We start from the raw sequence: 25,087 nt of genomic DNA, 5'->3' as shown, positions 1-25,087 counted from the left end.
TTGCCACGAGATCAAGAGTAGTGCAAAAGTCGTGGCATTTTTGAAACTGTTCCTAATAAGATAAAGATACATCACTTTATTATCTCAAACATTTCAAAGTGCATCACATATAGGAAATACTTTGAGATAGAGTGATTGCTGTTATGTAGGCTCAATGTATAACAGGAGTGCACAAATAACAATGGACGGAATGGCCGATTTCTCGTAGGCGGAGACCACTGTATGATGATATGAATTGATGTAGACTGGCAACTTCCTTTATTGATCAGTACTACATCTGGTACAACCAGTGTCAGTGCTTTTTAAATGGAAGAATGAGCTGTTTCACATTATAGTTCCTAATACACCATAAATCATATTTTAGATGGGTCAATGGAGGTGGCACCAGTTTGCACCAGCTGCTTCTGAATGTTTTTCATATATACCCCTTTTAGGGAGAGTGACAGTGATAAAATGCGATGCAATCTATCTGAACTAAATTTATATTCCTGTCTAACACATCTAACTGTCAGGTCAAGTCTATTATGCCAGAAATATCTTGCAATGCTTACTGGCTACAAAAGGCTTCTATTGAACTGTTAACTCTGTTTCTTTCTCCACAGATGCTGCCAGATCTGCTGAGTATTTCCAGCATATTTTATTTTTATTCTCCACCAATCTGCCCCTGCTAGCTGCACAAATTCCTGGTATACTCCCAGTGAGCAAAGTTCTATTCTGGAGTGTGTATTTATCAAGGATTCACTTCATTACTATTACAAGCGAAAAGAGCACTCAGTAGAGTGCATACCTCCACCACGCTGTGTTAACTCAACATTATTGCAATTACACAGCTCTTCCTCGAGGCTTTTCCTTGCCTGATTGCTCTATTACTATTAAGCTGAAAAAAGAAAACATTTTATTAAGAGCTTCCATCTCACTGAGGAGACTTCAGGCCAATTCACATCCAGCAACCCGCTCTAAAAACTTTGCTCACAGTTTGACAACTGTGCCAATTTTCACTACTGCAGCTGAGACAATTCACAACATTCTAAAACAATCAACAAGTACCTTGCTTTGTAACACAGAACTTAACTGCTAAAAAAAGAAGCATGCTATTGAAGTTTTTTGTCTTGCATTCATCAGGCCAGATGCAAGAATGCCAAATTTCAACCGGAGCAACGTTTTATACTGCATGAGAAAAGGGTCCTAATTGGTTTACAAATCAGCTCTAATTGGGCAAAATGTTGCAATGGACATGTTCCTTTTGCCTGCAGAGGACATGCTCTGCATATGAATATATGTAGCTTCTAGCAGGCATGAATGAGCCATTTTATGCAGTGGCTACACAAGTGGTATTTTCCACTAACGGGCTGCTGCCTTCAATCCAAAAGCAATATGTTGAATGAAGCCTTAAGTCTTTTTTAAAATTACCTGGGAGCTTGGGAGCCTGCAATTCCTCATTGACCGAGGTGTTTCCATGGCGAAGGCAATCAGTTGACTTGCCAGCTAGTTGACACACTCCTCCCTTGTGGTATAAATTGTGATTGTTTGAAATTTTGCATTTTGGTGTTTCTCTTAATGAGTGCAAGAGGCAAAACTTTTAACTTTTTTGTCTTATGCTCATCAGGACACTCGCAAGAATACCAATATACGGGGGAAAGCAACAATGCTGCATGTGAAGAGAGTGCTGATTGGCTGGTAAGTGGTGTTGCCATGGAGAATACACCACTGATGGTGACTGACAGTTAACTGCCAAGCATTGTTTGAAATTTAAACCAGGAAGCTTGATCCTGATTGGTCAACGCATTGCCCTGAGGAATGAGTCAGCGAATGGCTGTCACTTATTTTGTTTAGCTGAAACAGGCACAATGTATGTGCATGTTCTTTTTGTCTGCAATGAACAAGGTCCTGTGTATCAATATATGTAGCTTCCAGTACAAACACATGCACCACATTGCGAGCCTGATTGACAGTCTTAAATTGGTTGTCAGGGTAATTCTTAGCACATTGAGGATTATTTAGCAAATGTCGTCCAATCACAGAATTACATCTAACGTTGGACATATGTTTTGAATTTTGCAATCATGGCTGGTTGGGTATGGTTTGTACCCTGCCCATTGTGAACAGCGGCTGGAACACGCTGTTTGATATGATCTGCCAGTCTTTGGGATGTACGGTCTACATACCTAGCATCACACTGGCACTGAAACTCATATGTCACATTACTCATTTGTGTGATAGGCAGAACATTTTTTTGGCTTGACAGCAGCATTCTGTTAGTGGCGAACACCACTTGGGTTGCTATTGCATAGTAGCAGCTTGAAACAGCTAGCTTCAGCTGTTGCACAAATTTTTGAGATACCTTGCCCTTCCAGGATACTCTGTGGTAGACTGGGTGCTTTTCAGGGCTGAAGGTGATGGCCTTAGACCCGTTTATGAGTTTGCGTCAGATACAGTGTGAAATGGTCTGATCAGGGGAGTCATTATCCTGCAGGATGCCTTTTGATGCACCCTATTTCAGCATCAAGCTTGCATGGCAAGCAAATGGCTCAGGCCTTATTTATAACGTTGCCGATAAGACCAATCTTATAGTGTGTGGAACTGTAAGGATCCCAACGCGTATATTGACCAGTGAAGGTAAGCCTGTGGTCGACAGTGGCAGAGAATCCCCTGGCAGTCTTCTCAACTAGTACATCAAGGAAAAGGAATTCATTTGACTGCTCCATTTCGTAGGTGAATTTGAGCACAGGATGGAACCCATTAAGACATGTAAGGAAATTGTTACATGCAGCTGCAGGGTAGCAAAAGTATCATCTACATACTGGAAACATGCGAGGGGTAGGAGGTTAGCTGTAGGCTTAGAGGGGATCCCATGGCAACACCATCTATTTGGGCATACTTGGTGTCATTAAAACTGAACTCAAAACTGCGCGAATTGCCGAGTTCATAAGTTCAATGAATACTGATTCACGCAATGCAATGTAATGACAGCCATTCCTCAGGGCAATGTGTTGACCAATCAGGGTCAAGCCAGGTTTAAATTTCAAACAATGCTTGGCAGTTAACTGTCAGTGGTGCATTCTCCTAGGCAATGCCACTTGCCAACCAATCAGCACTGTCTCCACATACAGTATAAATTGTTGTTTTCCCCCTTAAGTTGCGAGTGTTCTGATGAGTGCAAGACAAAAAGCTTCGACATGTCTCTTTTTTCAGCAATATGCAAAGCTTTGGCAACATGTCTTGTTTCAGCAATATTTAAACTGTTGTTTTGGCCATTGAATTGCTATTCCTCGTCTCCAGTTTGCCTCCACTTATATCTCCCAAATAAGCAGAGCATTGCAGTGAACACCAAGTGGCACTAACTTTGGGTCTTTTAATGACATTCAGCATCTTTTCATCAACAAGTAGCAAGTTCAGTCCTAAGAGGTAGCCTTCTAGTTCCTAAATTATCAGAAATGTATTCTCAACAATCTCCTGTTTAAAGACATAAGTGATGTTCAAAATGAACCAATCATTAATTTTAAAAATAGAACAGTCCTATGCCATTTAAAGGTGAATTGTAGATGCTCCCTTTGGAAGGTCACTTCACTCCTATTAACTTCTACATGTGAGAGTACAGTTTGAGAGCTTTTTTAAAACTTGCATCTCACCATATAAATTAGACTTAAAAGCACAGGTGCAGGTGCTGGTTCAGGCAAATAGGTGATGTAATGGTTCTTTCTACATGCTGAGTCTAAGCATTGATTCAGTCTGGGAGGAATATTGAAACAATCTAAGTCGTGGTCTTGAGATCACTTCTATTTCTGTAAGGTTTAGGGTTTTAGAAACTGATGAGTTTACAAAAAGCCATTGCTTTTAAAAACTAGATTGGTTAAACTAAACCATAAATGTTCTTGGTGTAAAATTCTGACATATGGAGCTAAAGAACTGTAAATTAATTTTAAAAATAATTTGGGGAGGGTTGACATAATGTCATGATTTAATGAAGCAACCATCATTGCTTCAATGTCTTAACATACAATGTTGGATGCAAAGACCATCAAAGCATGAAAAATCCTTGGTTTCCTGTTGGATTACTGATTTCTTTGGTAGTGGTATTTGCTTCTTAGCTAACTAATGCTCTCTATTAAAGTAAAATATTTTAAATAAATCTCATTGTATTTTAGTTTCCTGCTGAATTTTCCTACTATTCCCATGGATTATAAAATGTTTAACTGTGTGGAGAAAATGTTCCTTGTTTAGGTTTGTGAATGTCTGCTACTTTAAAACTATTTGACTATTGTTACGATCCCCATGGAGACTGATAACCTCTGCAAAGAAATTTAAACTTCTAGTTAATAGCTGAAAGGAAGACACGACAAGATTCCATAATTTAAGATGTTCACTGTAACAAAAGACTAAAAACTCTGTTGACAAATCACCATGTTTTCGACAACTTATACTCAGAACAGAAACTCCCCCTTATTATTTTAGCATAACCGAAAGAACGCTTCATAGGTATGTTACACTATCCTTTAAATAGACATTCAATTCTCCCAGAATCAATCCAAAATGATTCTTAATTTTACTTCAGTTTACTTCAGTTCTTTTCCTGGTAACTTCTAACCCCAGAATTATCATTCACGGTGAGAACATTACTGGAGATCCTCCTCCTGGCACAAGCTAGGCAAATCTTTCAGCTTTGTTTTAACCCTTCCCAACTTTGGTCCTTTCAATCTGAGCACAAATTTTCACCGGGGGGGCATTTTGGTGCAGTGAATGATAGAGACTTTTGACCTCTAACTGTTCTCTCTCTCCCGGATCCGAGATGACCAAACTGTCTGTGACATTCAGTGATATTTTAAGGAAGTCTGTAACCTGATAACACAATACAGAGGCTTCTAATCTCAAAGCCCATTGTCATGGCAATGTGAATCACATGGACCTTGTATCCAAGTAGAGATACCTATTAACTATCGTTGAGCAGTCAAGTCTTTCATCTTCAAGCTAAATGGACAATTTAAAGCACAACTGTTTATAACTTGACATTCTAAAGGTCCAGAAAAGTGTTGGAGACTCAGGCTATCCACTGTTAGCATCCAGGCTTGCTTTCAAGCAGACTTTGGAACAGGTCACATGATCCCCTAAACACATTCCAAAACACAACAATTTTGAATCTCAATTGTAACACTTGATTGAAAATTTGTCAATTAACAGTATCATTTAGTAGTTTACAATTGGACTAACACTTTATAAAATACCTTAGTTTTTTTTTTAAACTCTGAAGGAGGTTGTAATGCCATGGAGGAGGTCAGTAATCTCTTATGTTTTTGTTTTCATCAGTGGACTTGCATTTACGAATTCCAAGATGGACCTCCAGTTCGGGCATCCTCTCCTCGTTGCTCTCTTTGCCTCACGCACTACATTGAAGAAGCTAATGTGGGTCGTGGTTACATTAAAGAACTTTGCTTCAGTCCAGATGGCCGACTGATTTGCTCTCCTTTTGGGTATGGAATCCGCTTGTTGGGTTTTGACAGCCAGTGCAATGAACTGTGTGATTGCTTACCCAAAGAAGCCACTCCACTGCAGGAAATCAGAACTATTTACTCTCATAGTGATGTTGTGCTTACAACCAAGTTTTCACCAACTCATTGTCAGCTTGCCTCTGGGTGCCTTAGTGGACAAGTTTACCTGTACCAGCCAAAGTTCTAAGTGACCTGAATTACTTGCAAGAAGTGTTGAACACCAAGCAAAAGGAAATTGCTTAATAATTAGACCAGATCAAAATTAATGATTAATGTTTAAGGTTTTTGATGTCAGGATTCAAATCCAAATTCAACATGGTTTTCAGTGCAATACACAATAAATCAGTAATTCTCATAACGTACATCTGCAAACTCTTAAGTTATTTCTTTTCTGCAGTTTGCCTTATAAAGAATGGTCTTTTACTATATGTGCTATTAATTTATAGCTGCAGGTGACGTTAAGTTATATCAACAGTTAGGCGTTAAATTTGTTAGCTTGCTTTTGTACATATAATCTTGAAAAATGCAGTTCAGCTAGTGAAAAATCAAATGAGTTGGGGGAAAAAAGTACTGCTGATTCATTCAGAAGCAGCATTAGGTTTGACCTTGTATTACCTTTAAGCTTCTGTTTTTTTGTATATTAACAAAGGTATTAGTTAACTTTTTATAAATATTTAGTGTAACAGTGGAAGTAAATTATTTAAATGCATATGCAAATGTACATTGTGATTGATGTGAAAATTAAACTTTACCAAATATTGTATTGGAACACCCAAAGGGTACGTGTCTAATATCATACACTGTTATAAAATTCATATGGCTACTGAGTATCAGTAAACTTTTATTAAAATTGGCATGATCCATATTTCATCACAGTTAAATTTTCCTTATTTTTAACATTCACATGTTGGAATTACAATTTAATGAATTTACTGTAGTATATAAGAAGCACATGGCATAAACCAGTGCTTTTACTGTTTATAAACTTTCTGTGCTTATAACACTGAACTTAATTCTCACATGGTGTACAATGTAATTATAGCACACATAAAACCCCAAAAGGTGTTTTCTAATTTGGGCCATTTACAATTTTATTGTTTTGACACTTCAAGTGTGAGGAAGGTAAATGGAATATAGTTAACTGATATTTGTACTAATAATTCCCTGCTTAAAATGAATATATGGTCCACTGATAAATCAGCCATTTTTTTGCACTAACATTTGAAAATTATCCAGTCATTTGAATTGCATAGGCAGATGTTATTAAGTCATGTTGAATTACAACCAGCTCCCACTGCATTTTCCTCCCACCCAATTAACTTCAATGGTGAGATCCTGGAAAATGTGGACGGACAAACGCACCTTGGAAGCTTCCTCTTGATGAGGGCAAAAATCGATGACAAAATTTAAAATCGACTCTAATGTGCTAGCTCAGCCTTTGTCCGACTGAGAGAAAGAATATTTGAGAACCAGGATCTCAAACCTGAGACTGAAGTTGTGGTTTACTGGGCAGTAGTGAATTCCCATGCTCCTTTATGCTTTGGAGACTTGGATAGTCTACAGCAGGCATCTCAAAGCACTGGAGAAGTACCACGAGCGGTGCCTAGGGCAGGTCCTCCAAATTTAGTTGCAAGTAAGGCATCTTCTCCCAAGCTAACTTACCTAGCATTGCGGCACTAATCACTCCAAACCAGCTCCGCTGGGTGTGACGTCATTCGGTTACCTGAAACCAGACTCCTGAAGCAACTGCTCGACTTGCAACTCAGACGCTGCAGGAGACGCCAAGGAGGACAGCACAAACACTTAAGGGATGTTCTCAAAAGCATCCCTGAAGTGGCCAAACATCCCCACCAACTCTCGGGTGACCTAACAAAATGGAGGAGGCTCATTCATGAAGGCACCAACACATTGGAGACTTTGTCAGGAACATGTAGAGGCGAAGTTGAGGCATAGGAGGAGGTGCACAAACCTCCGATCTGCTCACCTACCCAATCCTTCATGCACCATTTGGCCCGCACGTGTCAGAGTCTGCAGACCATGCATAGGACATACCAGCCATCTCAGAACCGATTGAACCGCAGTAGAAGATAGTGATCTTTGATCATGAGGGACTGTCCAAGATGAATATCTTCCCTTTAGTGTTTCTCAGTTGGGTCAAAGTTTTGTACACTGCGGATGAAGGGTAGTGTGCTTATTTTCAGATTCCCAACAAACCAGTTGCTTTTACAGAGGTTAAACACTGGTGTTCAAATTCACATCTCCACCTTACCCTGCACCCTGCTTACCACTTGCACCATTGCTTCCCTCCCTCGCCCCTTGCCTTTGTTCTCCCAAACCCCCACTCGCAACCCCCCACATTTGCCAGAGCCCACCTGACCCACCCTCCCACATTCAACTACCCCCAACCCTCCACTTGCCCCTCTGCCCCCATACTCCTGCTTGCCCCACACCTTCCCCTGCCTCTCCTCCCCAGGTCCACCACCTCTTCTCCCCACCGCCTCCTCTCCACCCCATCTACCCTGTCTCTCCCCCCAACTCTTCCATCTCCCCTCTCCCAATGCCTCTGCTCCCTCCGCTCATTCGCCCTTCACCTCCAGCCCTACTATTCCCTACTCCCCCTCCCTCTACTCCCCCCCTCCCTTCCCATACTCGGCCCTCAGTCCCTTACTCGCCCCCTCCCCCTACTCCTCCTCCCCCCTACTCCCGTGCCCTCCCTCTCCCTCCCCTCCTCTCCCTCCCTTCCGATCCCTCCCTATCCACTCTCTCCCTCCCTAACTCCTCTCCCTATCCTCCCTCCCTATCCTCTCCCTCCCTCCCCATCCTCTCTCCCTCCCTCCCCATCCTCTCTCCCTCCCTCCCCATCCTCCCTCCCTCCCCATCCTCTCTCCCTCCCTCCCCATCCTCTCCCTCCCTCCCTATCTTCTCCCTCCCTATCTTCTCCCTCCCTCCCTATCCTCTTCCTCTCTCCCTATCTTCTTCCTCCCTCCCTCCCTCCCTATCCCCTCCCTCCCTATCCCCTCCCTCCCTATCCTCTCCCTCCCTCCCTATCCTCTCCTTCCCTCCCTATCCACTCCCTCCCGATGCCCTCCCTATCCACTCCCTCCCTATCCACTCCCTATCAACTCCCTCCCAATCCCCTCCCTATCCACTCCCTCCCTCCCCATTTTCTCCCTCCCTCCCTCCCTATTTTCTCCCTCCCTCCCTCCCTATTTTCTCCCTCCCTCCCTCCCTCCCTATTTTCTCCCTCCCTCCCTCCCTATTTTCTCCCTCCCTCCCTATTTACTCCCTCCCTCCCTCCCTACCTCCCTCCCTCCCTCCCTACCTATTTTCTCCCTCCCTCCCTCCCTATTTTCTCCCTCCCTCCCTCCCTATTTTCTCCCTCCCTCCCTCCCTATTTTCTCCCTCCCTCCCTCCCTATTTTCTCCCTCCCTATCCTCTTCCTCCCTCCTTCCCTATCCTCTCTCTCCCTCCTTCCCTATCCTCTCCCTCCCTCCCTATCCTCTCCCTCCCTCCCTATCCTCTCTCTCCCTATCCTCTTCCTCCCTCCTTCCCTATCCTCTCTCTCCCTCCTTCCCTATCCTCTCCCTCCCTATCCTCTCCCTCCCTCCCTCTCCTCTCCCCTCTCCTCTCCCTCCCCTCTCCCTCCCCTCTCCTCTCCCTCCCCCTCCTCTCCCTCTCCCTCCCCTCTCCCCTCCCTCCCCTCTCCCTCCCCTCCCCTCTCCCTCTCCCTCCCCTCTCCCTCCCCTCTCCCCTCCCTCTCCCCTCCCTCCCTCTCCCCTCCCTCCCTCTCCCCTCCCTCCCTCTCCCCTCCCTCCCTCTCCCCTCCCTCCCTCTCCCCTCCCTCCCTCTCCCCTCCTCTCCCTCCCCTCTCCCTCCCCTCCCCTCTCCTCTCCCTCCCTCCCCTCTCCTCTCCCTCCCTCCCCTCTCCTCTCCCTCCCCTCTCCCGTCTCCTCTCCCTCCCGTCTCCTCTCCCTCCCTCCCCCTCTCCCTCTCTCCCCTCTCCTCTCCTCTCCCTCCCCTCTCCCTCCTCTCCTCTCTCTCCTTCCCCTCTCCTCTCTCCCCTCTCCTCTCCCTCCCTCCCCTCTCCCTCCCCTCTCCCTCCCTCCCCTCTCCTCTCCCTCCCTTCTCTCCCTCCCCTCTCCTCTCCCTCCCCTCTCTTCTCCCTCCCTCCCCTCTCCCTCCCCACCTCCCCTCTCCCTCCCTCCCCTCTCCCTCCCCACCTCCCCTCTCCCTCCCTCCCCTCTCCTCTCCCTCCCCTCTCCTCTCCTCTCCCTCTCCTCTCCCTCCCCTCTCCCTCCCTCCCCTCTCCTTCCCTTCTCCTCCCCCTCTCTCCTTCCCTTCTCCTCCCCCTCCCTCCCTCCCTTCTCCTCCCCCTCCCCCTCCCTCCCTCCCTCCCTCCCTTCTCCTCCCCCTCCCTGCCTCCCGTCTCCTCCCCCTCCCTCCCTCCCTTCTCCTCCCCCTCCCTCCCTCCCTTCTCCTCCCCCTCCCTCCCTTCTCCTCCTCCCCCTCCCTCCCTTCTCCTCCTCCCCCTCCCTCCCTTCTCCTCCTCCCCCTCCCTCCCTCCCTTCTCCTCCCCCTCCCTTCTCCTCCCCCTCCCTCCCTCCCTTCTCCTCCCCCTCCCTCCCTCCCTTCTCCTCCCCCTCCCTCCCTTCTCCTCCTCCCCCTCCCTCCCTTCTCCTCCTCCCCCTCCCTCCCTTCTCCTCCTCCCCCTCCCTCCCTTCTCCTCCTCCCCCTCCCTCCCTTCTCCTCCTCCCCCTCCCTCCCCTTCTCCTCCTCCCCTCCCTCCCTTCTCCTCCCCCTCCCTCCCTCCCTTCTCCTCCCCTCCTCCTTCCTCCCTCCCTCCCTCCCTCCCTTCTCCTCCCCCTCCCTCCCTTCTCCTCCTCCCCCTCCCTCCCTTCTCCTCCTCCCCCTCCCTCCCTCCCTCCCTGCTCCTCCTCCCCCTCCCTCCCTCCCTTCTCCTCCTCCCCCTCCCTCCCTTCTCCTCCTCCCACTCCCTCCCTCCCTTCTCCTCCTCCCCCTCCCTCCCTCCCTTCTCCTCCTCCCCCTCCCTCCCTTCTCATCCTCCCCCTCCCTCCCTCCCTTCTCCTCCTCCCCCTCCCTCCCTCCCTTCTCCTCCTCCCCCTCCCTCCCTTCTCCTCCTCCCCCTCCCTCCCTACCTTCTCCCCCTCCCTCCCAACCTTCTCCTCCTCCCCCTCCCTCCCTCCCTTCTCCTCCTCCCCCTCCCTTCTCCCCTCCCTCCCTCCCTTCTCCTCCTCCCCCTCCCTTCTCCTCCCCCTCCCTCCCTTCTCCTCCCCCTCCCTCCCTCCCTCCCTTCTCCTCCCCCTCCCTCCCTCCCTCCCTTCTCCTCCTCCCCCTCCCTCCCTCCCTCCCTTCTCCTCCTCCCCCTCCCTCCCTCCCTTCTCCTCCTCCCCCTCCCTTCTCTCCTCCCCCTCCCTTCTCCTCCTCCCCCTCCCTCCCTCCCTTCTCCTCCCCCTCCCTCCTCCCCCTCCCTCCCTCCCTTCTCCCCCTCCCTCCCTCCCTCCCTCCCTTCTCCCCCTCCCTCCCTCCCTCCCTTCTCCCCCTCCCTCCCTCCCTTCTCCTCCCCCTCCCTCCCTTCTCCCCCTCCCTCCCTCCCTTCTCCCCCTCCCTCCCTCCCTTCTCCTCCCCCTCCCTCTCTTCTCCCCCGCTCCCTCCCTTCTCCTCCCCCTCCCTCTCTTCTCCTCCTCCCCCTCCCTTCTCCTCCTCCCCCTCCCTCCCTTCTCCTCCTCCCCCTCCCTCCCTCCCTTCTCCTCCCCCCCCTCCCTCCCTTCTCCTCCCGTTCCCTCCCTCCCTTCTCCTCCTCCCCCTCCCTCCCTTCTCCTCCTCCCCCGCCCTCCCTTCTCCTCCTCCCCCTCCCTCCCTCCCTTCTCCTCCTCCCCCTCCCTCCCTCCCTTCTCCTCCTCCCCCTCCCTCCCTCCCTTCTCCTCCTCCCCCTCCCTCCCTCCCTTCTCCTCCTCCCCCTCCCTCCCTCCCTTCTCCTCCTCCCCCTCCCTCCCTCCCTTCTCCTCCTCCCCCTCCCTCCCTTCTCCTCCTCCCCCTCCCTCCCTTCTCCTCCTCCTCCCCCTCCCTCCCTCCCTTCTCCTCCTCCCCCTCCCTCCCTTCTCCTCCTCCCCCTCCCTCCCTCCCTTCTCCTCCCCCTCCCTCCCTTCTCCTCCTCCCATCCCTCCCTTCTCCTCCTCCCCCTCCCTCCCTTCTCCTCCTCCCCCTCCCTCCCTCCCTTCTCCTCCCCCTCCCTCCCTCCCTTCTCCTCCCCCTCCCTCCCTCCCTTCTCCTCCCCCTCCCTCCCTTCTCCTCCCCCTCCCTCCCTTCTCCTCCACCTCCCTCCCTTCTCCTCTCCCTCCCTCCCTCCCTTCTCCTCCCCCTCCCTCCCTCCCTTCTCCTCCCCCTCCCTTCTCCTCCCCCTCCCTCCCTTCTCCTCCCCCTCCCTCCCTTCTCCTCCCCCTCCCTCCCTTCTCCTCCACCTCCCTCCCTTCTCCTCTCCCTCCCTCCCTCCCTTCTCCTCCCCCTCCCTTCTCCTCCCCCTCCCTCCCTCCCTCCCCCTCCCCCTCCCTCCCTCCCTTCTCCTCCCCCTCCCTCCCTCCCTTCTCCTCCCCCTCCCTCCCTCCCTTCTCCTCCCCCTCCCTCCCTCCCTTCTCCTCCCCCTCCCTCCCTCCCTTCTCCTCCCCCTCCCTCCCTCCCTTCTCCTCCCCCTCCCTCCCTCCCTTCTCCTCCCCCTCCCTCCCTCCCTTCTCCTCCCCCTCCCTCCCTCCCTTCTCCTCCCCCTCCCTCCCTTCTCCTCCCCCTCCCTTCTCCTCCCCCTCCCTTCTCCTCCCCCTCCCTCCCTCCCTTCTCCTCCCCCTCCCTCCCTCCCTCCTCCTCCCCCTCCCTCCCTCCCTCCTCCCCCTCCCTCCCTCCTCCCCCTCCCTCCCTCCCTCACTCCTCCCCCTCCCTCCCTCCCTTCTCCTCCCCCTCCCTCCCTCCCTTCTCCTCCCCCTCCCTCCCTCCCTTCTCCTCTCCCTCCCTCCCTCCCTTCTCCTCTCCCCCTCCCTCCCTCCCTTCTCCTCTCCCCCTCCCTCCCTCCCTTCTCCTCCCCCTCTCCCTTCTCCTCCCCCTCCCTTCTCCTCCCTCCCTCCCTTCTCCTCCCCCTCCCTCCCTCCCTTCTCCTCCCCCTCCCTCCCTCCCTTCTCCTCCCCCTCCCTCCCTCCCTTCTCCTCCCCCTCCCTCCCTCCCTTCTCCTCCCCCTCCCTCCCTCCCTTCTCCTCCCCCTCCCTCCCTCCCTCCCTTCTCCTCCCCCTCCCTCCCTCCCTTCTCCTCCCCCTCCCTCCCTCCCTTCTCCTCCCCCTCCCTCCCTTCTCCTCCCCCTCCCTCCCTTCTCCTCCCCCTCCCTCCCTCCCTTCTCCTCCCCCTCCCTCCCTTCTCCTCCCCCTCCCTCCCTTCTCCTCCCCCTCCCTCCCTCCCTCCCTTCTCCTCCCCCTCCCTCCCTCCCTCCCTTCTCCTCCCCCTCCCTCCCTCCTCCTCCCCCTCCCTCCCTCCCTTCTCCTCCTCCCCCTCCCTCCCTCCCTTCTCCTCCTCCCCCTCCCTCCCTCCCTTCCTCCCCCCCTCCGTCCCTCCCTCTCCTCCCCCCCTCCGTCCCTCCCTTCTCCTCCTCCCCCCTCCCTTCCCCCCTCCCTCTCCTTCTCCTCCTCCCCCTCCCTCCCTCCCTTCTCCTCCCCCTCCCTCCCTCCCTCCCTTCTCCTCCCCTCCCTCCCTCCCTCCCTTCTCCTCCCCCTCCCTCCTCCCTTCTCCTCCTCCCCTCCCTCCCTCTCCTCCTCCCCCTCCCTCCCTTCTCCTCCTCCCCCTCCCTCCCTTCTCCTCCTCCCCCTCCCTCCCTCCCTCCCTCCCTGCTTCTCCTCCCCCTCCCTCCCTCCCTTCTCCTCCCCCTCCCTCCCTCCCTTCTCCTCCTCCCCCTCCCTCCCTCCCTTCTCCTCCTCCCCCTCCCTCCCTCCCTTCTCCTCCTCCCTCCCTTCTCCTCCTCCCCCTCCCTCCCTTCTCCTCCTCCCCCTCCCTCCCTCCCTCCCTCCGTTCTCCTCCTCCCCCTCCCTCCCTCCCTCCCTTCTCCTCCTCCCCCTCCCTCCCTCCCTCCCTTCTCCTCCTCCCCCTCCCTCCCTCCCTCCCTCCCTTCTCCTCCTCCCCCTCCCTCCCTCCCCTCTCCTCCTCCCCCTCCCTCCCTCCCTTCTCCTCCTCCCCCTCCCTTCTCCTCCCCCTCCCTCCCTTCACCTCCCCCTCCCTCCCTTCTCCTCCCCCTCCCTCCCTTCTCCTCCCCCTCCCTTCTCCTCCCCCTCCCTCCCTTCTCCTCCCCCTCCCTCCATTCTCCTCCCCCTCCCTCCCTTCTCCTCCCCCTCCCTCCCTCCCTTCTCCTCCCCCTCCCTCCCTTCTCCTCCCCCTCCCTCCCTTCTCCTCCCCCTCCCTTCTCCTCCCCCTCCCTCCCTTCTCCTCCCCCTCCCTCCCTCCCTCCCTTCTCCTCCCTCCCCCTCCCTCCCTCCCTTCTCCTCCTCCCCCTCCCTACCTCCCTTCTCCTCCTCCCCCTCCCTCCCTCCCTTCTCCTCCTCCCCCTCCCTCCCTCCCTTCTCCTCCTCCCCCTCCCTCCCTTCTACTCCTCCTCCCCCTCCCTCCCTTCTCCTCCTCCCCCTCCCTCCCTCCCTTCTCCTCCTCCCCCTCCCTCCCTCCCTTCTCCTCCTCCTCCCCCTCCCTCCCTCCCTTCTCCTCCTCCTCCCCCTCCCTCCCTCCCTCCCTTCTCCTCCTCCCCCTCCCTCCCTCCCTTCTCCTCCTCCCCCTCCCTCCCTCCCTTCTCCTCCTCCCCCTCCCTCCCTCCCTTCTCCTCCTCCCCCTCCCTCCCTTCTCCTCCTCCTCCCCCTCCCTCCCTCCCTTCTCCCCCCTTCTCCTCCCCCTCCCCCCCTTCTCCTCCCCCTCCCCCCTTCTCCTCCCCCTCCCTCCCTTCTCCTCCCCCTCCCTCCCTTCTCCTCCCCCTCGCTCCCTTCTCCTCCCCCTCGCTCCCTTCTCCTCCCCCTCGCTCCCTTCTCCTCCCCCTTCCTCCCTCCCTCCCTTCTCCTCCCCCTCCCTCCCTCTCCCTCCCTCCCTCTCCCTCCCTCCCTTCTCCTCCCCCTCCCTCCCTCCCTTCTCCTCCCCCTCCCTCCCTCCCTTCTCCTCCCCCTCCCTCCCTCCCTTCTCCTCCCCCTCCCTCCCTCCCTTCTCCTCCCCCTCCCTCCCTCCCTCCCTTCTCCTCCCCCTCCCTCCCTCCCTCCCTTCTCCTCCCCCTCCCTCCCTCCCTCCCTTCTCCTCCCCTCCCTCCCTCCCCCTCCCCCTCCCCTCCCCCTCTCCCCCTCCCCCTCCCTCCCTCCCTCCCTTCTCCTCCCCCTCCCTCCCTCCTCTACCCCCTCCCTCCCTCCCTCCCTTCTCTACCCCCTCCCTCCCTCCCTTCTCTACCCCCTCCCTCCCTCCCTTCTCTACCCCCTCCCTCCCTCTCCCTCCCTCCCTCCCCCTCCCTCCCTCCCTTCTCCTCCCCCTCCCTCCCTCCCTTCTCCTCCCCCTCCCTCCCTCCCTTCTCCTCCCCCTCCCTCCCTTCTCCTCCCCCTCCCTCCCTCCCTTCTCCTCCCCCTCCCTCCCTCCCTCCCTCCCTTCTCCTCCCCCTCCCTCCCTCCCTTCTCCTCCCCCTCCCTCCCTTCTCCTCCTCCCCCTCCCTCCCTTCTCCTCCTCCCCCTCCCTCCCTCCCTTCTCCTCCTCCCCCTCCCTCCCTTCTCCTCCTCCCCCTCCCTCCCTACCTTCTCCTCCCCCTCCCTCCCTCCCTCCCTTCTCCTCCCCCTCCCTCCCTCCCTTCTCCTCCTCCCCCTCCCTCCCTTCTCCTCCTCCCCCTCCCTCCCTTCTCCTCCTCCCCCTGCCTCCCTTCTCCTCCTCCCCCTCCCTCCCTTCTCCTCCTCCCCCTCCCTCCCTTCTCCCCTCCCCCTCCCTCCCCTTCCTCCCTGCTCCTCCTCCTCCCCCTCCCTCCTCCTTCTCCTCCTCCCCCCCCTCCCTTCTCCTCCCCTCCCTCCCTCCCTTCTCCTCCCCCTCCCTCCCTCCCTCCCTTCTCCTCCCCCTCCCTCCCTCCCTTCTCCTCCCCCTCCCTCCCTCCCTCCCTCTCCTCCCCCTCCCTCCCTTCTCCCTCCTCCCCCTCCCTCCCTCTCCTCCTCCCCCTCCCTCCCCTCCCCCTGCTCCTCCTCCCCCTCCCTCCCTCCTTCTCCTCCTCCCCCTCCCTCCCTTCTCCTCCTCCCCTCCTCCCTCCCTTCTCCTCCTCCCCCTCCCTCCCTCCCTTCTCCTCCTCCCCCTCCCTCCCTTCTCCTCCTCCCCCTCCCTCCCTCCCTTCTCCTCCTCCCCCTCCCTCCCTCCCTTCTCCTCCTCCCCCTCCCTCCCTTCTCCTCCTCCCCCTCCCTCCCTACCTTCTCCCCCTCCCTCCCTACCTTCTCCTCCTCCCCCTTCCTCCCTCCCTTCTCCTCCTCCCCCTCTCTTCTCCTCCTCCCCCTCCCTTCTCCTCCTCCCCCTCCCTCCCTCTCCTCCTCCCCCTCCCTCCCTCCCTCCCTTCTCCTCCTCCCCCTCCCTCCCTCCCTCCCTTCTCCTCCTCCCCCTCCCTCCCTCCCCCTCCTCCCCCTCCCTTCTCCTCCTCCCCCTCCCTTCTCCTCCTCCCCCTCCCTCCCTCCCTTCTCCCCCTCCCTCCCTCCCTTCTCCTCCCCCTCCCTCCCTTCTCCTCCCCCTCCCTCCCTTCTCCTCCCCCTCCCTCCCTTCTCCTCCCCCTCCCTCCCTTCTCCTCCTCCCTCTCCCTCCCTCCCTTCTCCTCCTCCCCCTCCCTCCCTTCTCCTCCTCCCCCTCCCTCCCTCCCTTCTCCTCCCCTTCCCTCCCTCCCTTCTCCTCCTCCCCCTCCCTCCCTTCTCCTCCTCCCCCCTCCCTCCCTCCCTCCCTCCTCCCCCTCCCTCCCCTCCCTTCTCCTCCTCCCCCTCCCTCCCTCCCTTCTCCTCCTCCCCCTCCCTCCCTCCCTTCTCCTCCTCCCCCTCCCTCCCTCCCTTCTCCTCCTCCTCCCTCCCTCCTTCTCCTCCTCCTCCCCCTCCCTCCCTCCCTTCTCCTCCTCCCCCTCCTCCCCCTTCTCCTCCTCCCCCTCCCTCCCTTCTCCTCCTCCCCCTCCCTCCTTCTCCTCCTCCCCTCCCTCCCTCCCTCTCCTCCCCCTCCCCTCTCTTCTCCTCCTCCCGCCTCCCTCCCTCCCTTCTTCCTCCCGCCTCCCTCCCTCCCTTCTCCTCTCCCTCCCTCCCTCCCTTCTCCTCCCCCTCCCTCCCTCCCCTCCCCCTCTCCCTCCCTTCTTCCTCCCCCTCCCTCCCTCCCTTCTCCTCCCCCTCCCTCCCTCCCTTCTCCTCCCCCTCCCTCCCTCTCCTCCCCCTCCCTTCTCCTCCCCCTCCCTCCCTCCCTTCTCCTCCCCCCTCCCTCCCTCTCCTCCTCCCCCTCCCTCCCTCCCTCTCCCCCCTCCCTCCCTCCTTCCCTCCCTCTCCTCCTCCCCCTCCCTCCCTCCCTCCCTCCTTCTCCCCCTCCCTCCCTCCCTCCTTCTCCCCCTCCCTCCCTCCCTCCCTCCTTCTCCCCCTCCCTCCCTCTCCCCCCTCCCTCCCTCCCTCTCCCCCCTCCCTCCCTCCCTCTCCTCTCCCTCCCTCCCTCCCTCCTCTTCCCTCCCTCCCTCCCTCCTCTTCCCCCCCCTCCCTCCCTCCCTCCTCTTCCCCCCCCCCTCCCTCCCTCCCTCCTCTTCCCCCCCCTCCCTCCCTCCCTCCCTCCTCTTCCCCCCCCCTCCCTCCCTCCCTCCTCTTCCCCCCCCCTCCCTCCCTCCCTCCTCTTCCCCCCCCCTCCCTCCCTCCCTCCTCTTCCCCCCCCTCCCTCCCTCCCTCCTCTTCCCCCCCCCCTCCCTCCCTCCCTCCTCTTCCCCCCCCTCTTCCCCCCCCCTCCCTCCCTCCCTCCTCTTCCCCCCCCCTCCCTCCCTCCCTCCTCTTCCCCCCCCCTCCCTCCCTCCCTCCCTCCTCTTCCCCCCCCCTCCCTCCCTCCCTCCCTCCTCTTCCCCCCCCTCCCTCCCTCCCTCCTCTTCCCCCCCCCTCCCTCCCTCCCTCCCTCCTCTTCCCCCCCCCTCCCTCCCTCCCTCCCTCCTCCTCCCCCCCCCTCCCTCCCTCCCTCCTCTCCCCCCCTCTCCTCCTCCTCCCCCCTCTCTCCTCCCTCCCTTCTCCCCCCCCCCCCCCCCCCCCGGTGCTGGGAGCGGCCCCGGGCTCCGCCTGCCGCTGCTGGGGGGAGAGAGGAGGCCGGGCCCCGGGCCGCCCCTCCCCGCCCCGCCCTCTGCTCCCGGCCTGAGCACAGGCTGGTCGCAGGCGGATGGCGGAAAGTTGGGGATCATTCCCCCGCCTTCGGGAGCAGCAGGACCGCGGGAGCCCCAACTCCAGCCCGCGGTCGGGCCGCGGGAAAGCGGCGGCGAGTGGCCACCGCCGGCACCTGGGCCACGGCCACCGTCTGAGGAAAGTCACGCTGACCAAGCCCACCTTCTGCCAGCATTGCACCGACTTCATCTGGGGGCTCGGCGGCTTCCAGTGCGACCGTGAGTCCGGGGCCGGCTGAGGGGGGGGGGTTAGGGGGCGGGGGCGGGGGAGGGGGTGGGGGGGGTGTGTCCGGGGTGAGGGGAGGGGGTGAGGGGTGAGGGGTCCGGGTGAGGAGGGGGTGGGGGGGGGGGGGGTGTGTCCGGGGTGAGGGGAGGGGGTGAGGGGTGAGGGGTCCGGGTGAGGAGGGGGTGGGGGGGGGGGGGTGTGTCCGGGGTGAGGGGAGGGGGTGAGGGGTGAGGGGTCCGGGTGAGGAGGGGGTGGGGGGGGGGTCCGGGATGAGGGGAGGGGGTGGGGTGAGGGGGGTGTCCGGGGTGAGGAGGGGGTGAGGGGGGTGTCCGGGGTGGGCTGAGGGGGGGGTTAGGGGGCGGGGGCGGGGGAGGGGGTGGGGGGTGTGTCCGGGGTGAGGAGGGGGTGGGGGGGGGGGGGGTGTGTCCGGGGTGAGGAGGGGGGTCCGGGGTGAGGGGTCCGGGGTGAGGAGGGGGTGGGGGGGGGGGGGGGGTGTGTCCGGGGTGAGGAGGGGGGTCCGGGGTGAGGGGTCCGGGGTGAGGAGGGGGTGGGGGGGGGTCCGGGTGAGGTGAGGGGAGGGGGTGGGGGGTGTGTGTCCGGGGTGAGGAGGGGGTGGGGGGGTGTCCGGGGTGAGGTGGGGGTGAGGGGTGAGGGGTCCGGGTGAGGAGGGGGTGGGGGGGGGGGGTCCGGTGTGAGGGGAGGGGGTGAGGGGGGTGTCCGGGGTGGGGTGAGGGGAGGGGGTGGGGGGTGTGTGTCCGGGGTGAGGAGGGGGTGGGGGGGTGTCCGGGGTGAGGAGGGGGTGAGGGGTGAGGGGTCCGGGTGAGGAGGGGGTGGGGGGGGGGGTCCGGTGTGAGGGGAGGGGGTGAGGGGGTTGTCCGGGGTGGGGTGAGGGGAGGGGGTGGGGGGGGTGTGTCCGGGGTGAGGAGGGGGTGGGGGGGGGGGTCCGGGGTGAGGAGGGGGTGGGGGGGTGTGTGTCCGGGGTGAGGAGGGGGTGGGGGGTGTGTGTCCGGGGTGAGGAGGGGGTGGGGGGTGTGTGTCCGGGGTGAGGAGGGGGTGGGGGGTGTGTGTCCGGGGTGAGGAGGGGGTGGGGGGTGTGTGTCCGGGGTGAGGAGGGGGTGGGGGGTGTGTGTCCGGGGTGAGGAGGGGGTGGGGGGTGTGTGTCCGGGGTGAGGAGGGGGTGGGGGGTGTGTGTCCGGGGTGAGGAGGGGGTGGGGGGGGGGGGGGGGGGGTGTGTCCGGAGTGAGGAGGGGGGTCCGGGGTGAGGAGGGGGGTCCGGGGTGAGGGGTCCGGGTGAGGAGGGGGTGGGGGGTGTGTGTCCGGGGTGAGGAGGGGGTTCCGGGGTGAGGGGTCCGGGTGAGGAGGGGGTGAGGGGGGGTGTCCGGGGTGAGGAGGGGGTGGGGGGGGTGTGTCCGGGGTGAGGAGGGGGGTCCGGGTGAGGAGGGGGTGGGGGGGGGTGTGTCCGGGGTGAGGAGGGGGGTCCGGGTGAGGAGGGGGTGGGGGGGGGGTGTGTCCAGGGTGGGGGGGGAAATGTCTTCGGTTGAACGCGGATTCTGGCGCCCGTTTTCCCAACTTGTCCGGGGGCGGGAGGGGGGGATAGTACAGGCTGGAAAGGCCGAGTGGCCGCCACTTGGGGACGGTTTCAATGCGGTTTACGGTCTGTGTTCGAGTTTATTATAGATGAAGGTTTTACACCGATATCAGAGACGCTGATGTTTTTGTTGAGTGTTTATTGCTGATGAACACAAACCATTCGAATCAATAACAAACTTTAACAGAGTCTTTAACATCATGAAACTGCCCAGGGCTCTTCCCAGGAGCTTTTATAAAACAAAACACCCAGTTACACAAGGAGATATTAGATCAGATGACCAAAAGCGTGGTGGAGGAGGTGGGTGTTAAGGAGGAAAAGAAGGTCGAGGGATTTGGGGAAGGAATTGCAGAGATTACTGTCCAGGCAGCTGAAAGCACAGCCACCCCAATGGTGGAGCCATTAAAATGGGGGATGCACAAGAGGCCAGAATTAGTGGTGGGAAATAAACTTACTTTGACCCCGCGTTCACCCGAAGACATTTCCCTCTCACCCGGCCCCAGACCTGGGTCCTTCACCCCGGTCACATTATACCAAGGTATAAATAATTCGCTGCACCGGATTTATTTCCCTTCTGTAACCAGTCTGCTCTCAGTCCTATGCACCAAGTGTCCTTGCCAATATTTATCCCTCAATCAACATTACAGAAACAGGTGACCTGGTCATTATCACATTGCTGTTTATGGGAGCTTGCTGTTTGCAAATCGGCTGCCATAGTTCCTACGTTACAACAGTAACTATTCTTCAAAAGTACTTATTCACTAGTTGGGGGATTGGGCAGGGGGTGTCACAGGAGTTTAGATATGAAAAAGTATGTTATTGGGACATCCTGTGATCATGAAAGACATAATAGAAATGTAAGCCTCACTTTTCTTTCATACTTGTGACTGTTGATGCTTGATTTGGTCAGGGTGCTTCAATTTAGTCATTTGGTAGTACAGAACTTGAGTATTGCTGATAGAAGACATTTTGCCAAAGCTTTTCGCCTTTCACTCATCAGAATAATCGCAAGAATACCAAGGTCAGGGATAGTATGTGTATATACAGCCACTTGACCTATTGTGTCTGCACTAGTCAAGAGTGAGCCATCCAGCTTAATCCCCCTCTCCAGCATTTGGTCCCTAGTCCTGCAGGTTCCAGCACTTGAGGTACAAATCCAGACACCTTTTAAATGAGTTGAGGGTTTCTGCCTCTACTACCTTTTCAGACAGTGAGTTCCAGCCCCCCACAACCCTCTGGGTGAAAAACTTTTCCTCATCTTCCCTCTGATCTTTCTACTAAACACATGCCCCCTAGTCACTGACATCTCTGCTAAGGTAAATAGGCCCTTCTGATAAATTCTATCCAGGCGGCTCACAATTTTGTACATCTCAATCAAATCTCCCCTCAGCCTCCCTTGTTTCCAAGGAAAATAACCCCAGCCAATCCAATCTTTCCTCATTGCTGCATTTTTCCAGTCCTGGCAACACCCTTGTAAATTTCCTCTGTACCCTCTCTAATGCAATTGCATCCTTTCTGTAATAAGGTGACCAGAACTGTGCACAGTTGAGGCCTAACTAATGTTTTATAAGTTCCAGCATAACTTTCCTGCTCTTATATTCTGTACCTCAGCTAATAAAGGCAAGGGTTCTATATGCCGCCTTAATCACCTTATGGACCTGTCCTGCTACCTTCAGGAATCTAAGGACATTCATAGAAACTAGGAGCAGGAGTGGGCTATTCTGTCCTTTGAGCCTGTTCCATCATTCAATATGATCATGGCCGATCCTCTATCTCAACACCATATCCCTGCTCCTCTCCATACCCCTTGATACCCTGAATATCCAAAAATTTATCAATTTCTTTCTTGAATATACTCAGTGACCCAGCCTCTACAGCCTCAGTGGTAGAGAATTCCACAAGTTGACCATCCCCTGAGTGAAGAAATCTTTCCTTATCTCAGTCATAAATGGCCTGCCCCGTATCCTGAGACTGTGGCCCTGGTTCTAGACTCCCCAACCAGGGAGAATGTCCTCCCTGCATCCAGTCTGTCTAGCCCTGTTAGAAGTTTATACGTTTCAATCAGATCCCTTCTCATTCTCCTAAGCTCTGGTGAATACAGGCCCAGTTGAACCGATCTCTCCTCATACGACAGTCCTGCCATCCCCAGCATCAGCCTAGTGAACCTTCGCTGCACTCCCTCTATGGGCAAGTATACCCTTTCTTAGGGAGACCAAAACTGCACGCAATACTCCAGGTGTGGTCTCACCAAGGTCCTGTATAACTGCAGTAAGACATCCTTACTTCTGAACTCAAATCCTCTTGCATGCCATTTGCCCTCCTAAATATTTGTTGCACCTGCCTGTTAACTTTCATTGACTGGTGTACAAGGACACCCAGATCCCTTTGTACATCCGCATTTGCCAATATATCACCATTTAAATAATATTCTGCCTTTTTCCATACCGAAGCATATAACTTCACATTTATTCGTTATACTGCATCTGCCATGTGTTTGCCCACACACACAACTTGTCTAAATTGCCCTGAAGCCTCCTTGTATCCTCCTCACAACCCCTCCCAACTCCTCCCAGTTTTGTGTCATTAGCAAACTTGGAAATATTGCATTTGGTTTCCTCATCCAAATCATTTATATATATTGTGAATAGCTGTGGCCCAAGCACTGATCCCTGTGGTACACCACTAGTCTGCTACCAGGAAAAAGACCCATTTATTCCCACTCTCTGTTTCCGATCTGTCAATTCTCAATCCATGCCAGTATATTATCCCCAATCCCATGTTCTTTAATTTTGACCACTAGCCTCTTATGTGGGACCTTATCAAAAGCCTTCTTGAAATCCAAATACACCACATCCACTGGTCCTCCCTTATCTATTCTACTAGTTACACCCTCAAAAAACTCCAGGAGATTAATTAAGCATGATTTCCCTTTCATAAACCCATGCTGACTTTGTCTTATCCCGTTAATGCTTTCCAAGTGTTCTGTTACCAAGTCTTTTATAATAGATTCTAGCATTTTCCCCACTACTGATGTTAGGCTAACTGCCCTGTAATTCTCTTTTTTCTCCTTCCTTTTTTAAATAGTGGGGTTATATTTACCACCCTCCAATCTGTAGAATTTTGGAAGATGACCACTAGTGCATCCAATATTCCAGAGCCACTTCTTTTAGTATTCTGGGAAGTAGATTATCAGGCCCTGGGGAATTTTTCAGCCTTTAACCCCATTTATGTCTCCAGCACCATTTTTTAACTAATACTGATTTTCTTCAACTCCTCCCCCTCACTAGACCCTTGGTTCCCTCACATTTCTGGGAAATTATTTGTGTCCTCTTTTGTGAAGACAGAACCAAAATGTATGCTCAATTCTTCTGCCATTTCTTTGTTCCCCATTATAATTTCCTCTGTTTCTGACTGTAAGGGACCTATGTTGGTCTTGGCTAATGTTTTTCTCTTCACATATCTATAGAAGCTTTTACAGTCAGCTTTTATGTTCCCTGCAAAGTTTATTCTCATACTCCATTTTCCCCTTCTTGATCAATCTTTTTCACAGAATCAGAGTGCAGAAGAGGCCCTTCGGCCCATCGAGTCTGCACTGACACTTGAGAAACACCTGACCTACCTACTTAACCCCATTTACCAGCACTTGGCCCATAGCCTTGAATGTTATGACGTGCCAAGTGCTCATCCAGGTACTTTTTAAAGGATATGAGGCAACCCACCTCCACCACCCTCCCAGGCAGCGCATTCCAGACCGTCACCACTCTCTGGGTAAAAAAGTTTTTCCTCACATCCCCCCTAAACCTCTTGCCCCTCACCTTGAAATTACATCCCCTATCCACCCTGTCCATGCCCCTCATAATCTTATATAAAAGCAAAAAACTGCAGATGCTGGAAATCCAAAACAAAAACAAAAATTCCTGGAAAAACTCAGCAGGTCTGGCAGCATCGGTGGAGAGGAGCATGTTAACTGTGCTCCTCTCCCCTCATAATCTTGTACACCTTGATCAGTCTTCTCTGCTCTAACGAAAACAACCCAAGTCTATCCAACCTCTCTTCATAACTTAAATGTTTCATCCCAGGCAACATCCTGGTGAATCTCCTCTGCGCCCCCTCCAGTGCAATCACATCCTTCCTATAATGTGGCGACCAGAACTGCACACAGTACTCCAGCTGTGGCCTCACCAAGGTTCTATACAACTCCAACATGACCTCCCTACTTTTGTAATCTATGCCTCGAGTGATAAAGGCAAGTGTCCCATATGCCTTTTTCACCACCCCACTAACATGCCCCTCTGCCTTCAGAGATTTATGGACACACACGCTAAGGTCCCTTTGTTCCTCAGAACTTCCTAGTGCCATGCCGTTCATTGAATACTTCCTTGTCAAATTACTTCTTCCAAAGTGTATCACCTCACATTTCTCAGGGTTAAATTCTATCTGCCACTTATCTGCCCATTTGACCATCCCGTCTATATCTTCCTGTAGCCCAAGACACTCAACCTCACTGTTAACCACCCGGCCAATCCCTGTGCCATCTGTCGTTTATATAAATGATGAATAATAGGGAACCGAGCACAGATCCCTGTGGTACGCCACTAGACACTGGCTTCCAGTCACTAAAGCATCCTTCTGTCATCACCCTCTGTCTCCTACAACTAAGCTAATTTTGAATCCACCTTATCAAATTACCTTGTATCCCATGTGCATTTGCCTTCTTTATAAGTCTCCCATGTGGGATCTTTTCAAAGGCTTTGCTGAAATCCATATAAACTACATCAAGTGCACTACCCTCATCTACACACCTGGTCACCTCCTCAAAAAATTCAATCACATTTGTTAGGCATGAACTCCCTATGACAAAGCCATGCTGACTATCCCTGATCAAACCTTGCTTCTCCAAGCGAAGATAGATTCTCTCCTTAAGAATATTCCCCAATAATTTCTCTACCACTGATGTGAGACTCACTGGTCCGTAGTTCCCTGGCTTATCTCGACAACCCTTCTTAAATAGCGGAACCACATTAGTGTTCTCCAGTCCTCTGGCACCTCCCCCGTGGCCAGAGAGGAATTAAAAATTTTGGTCAGAGCCCCTGCGATCTCCTCCCTTGCATCCCTCAGCAGTCTGGGACACAAATCATCCGGACCTGGAGATTTGTCCACTTTTAAGCCTGTCAACACCTCCAATTCCATGTTACTCCCTATATCAATATGCTCAGGAACCTCGCAGTCTCTCTCCCCGAGTTTGATACCTTCATCCTCATTCTCTTGGGTGAAGACGGACTTGAAGTATTCATTCAACACTATCGATATCCTCTGGCTCCACCCATAGATTGCCCCCTTGGTCCCTAATAGGCCCTACTCTTTCCCTGGTTATCCTCTTCCCATTGATATAC

The 25,087-nt window shown here is 55.2% G+C and overlaps 2 protein-coding genes across 2 annotated transcripts in view; both read left to right on the top strand.

Annotated features, from left to right (window-relative positions):
* Positions 1 to 6,306, top strand: part of wdr32 (WD repeat domain 32) — a 51,117-nt gene extending 44,811 nt beyond the window's left edge. The window contains exon 7 of the mRNA XM_041189582.1: positions 5,302 to 6,306. Coding sequence (XP_041045516.1) covers positions 5,302 to 5,670 — 369 coding nt within the window. The 3' untranslated portion in view covers positions 5,671 to 6,306. The remainder of the gene's footprint in view (positions 1 to 5,301) is intronic.
* Positions 6,307 to 17,866: 11,560 nt separating this feature from the next.
* Positions 17,867 to 25,087, top strand: part of LOC121280181 (diacylglycerol kinase theta) — a 197,539-nt gene continuing 190,318 nt past the window's right edge. The window contains exon 1 of the mRNA XM_041191910.1: positions 17,867 to 18,099. Within this exon, the coding sequence (XP_041047844.1) occupies positions 17,880 to 18,099 (220 nt within the window). The 5' untranslated portion in view covers positions 17,867 to 17,879. The remainder of the gene's footprint in view (positions 18,100 to 25,087) is intronic.

The sequence above is a fragment of the Carcharodon carcharias genome, chromosome 1, assembly GCF_017639515.1.
Source record: "Carcharodon carcharias isolate sCarCar2 chromosome 1, sCarCar2.pri, whole genome shotgun sequence".
Taxonomy (NCBI): domain Eukaryota; kingdom Metazoa; phylum Chordata; class Chondrichthyes; order Lamniformes; family Lamnidae; genus Carcharodon; species Carcharodon carcharias.
This window is presented reverse-complemented; position numbering and strand designations above follow the sequence as displayed.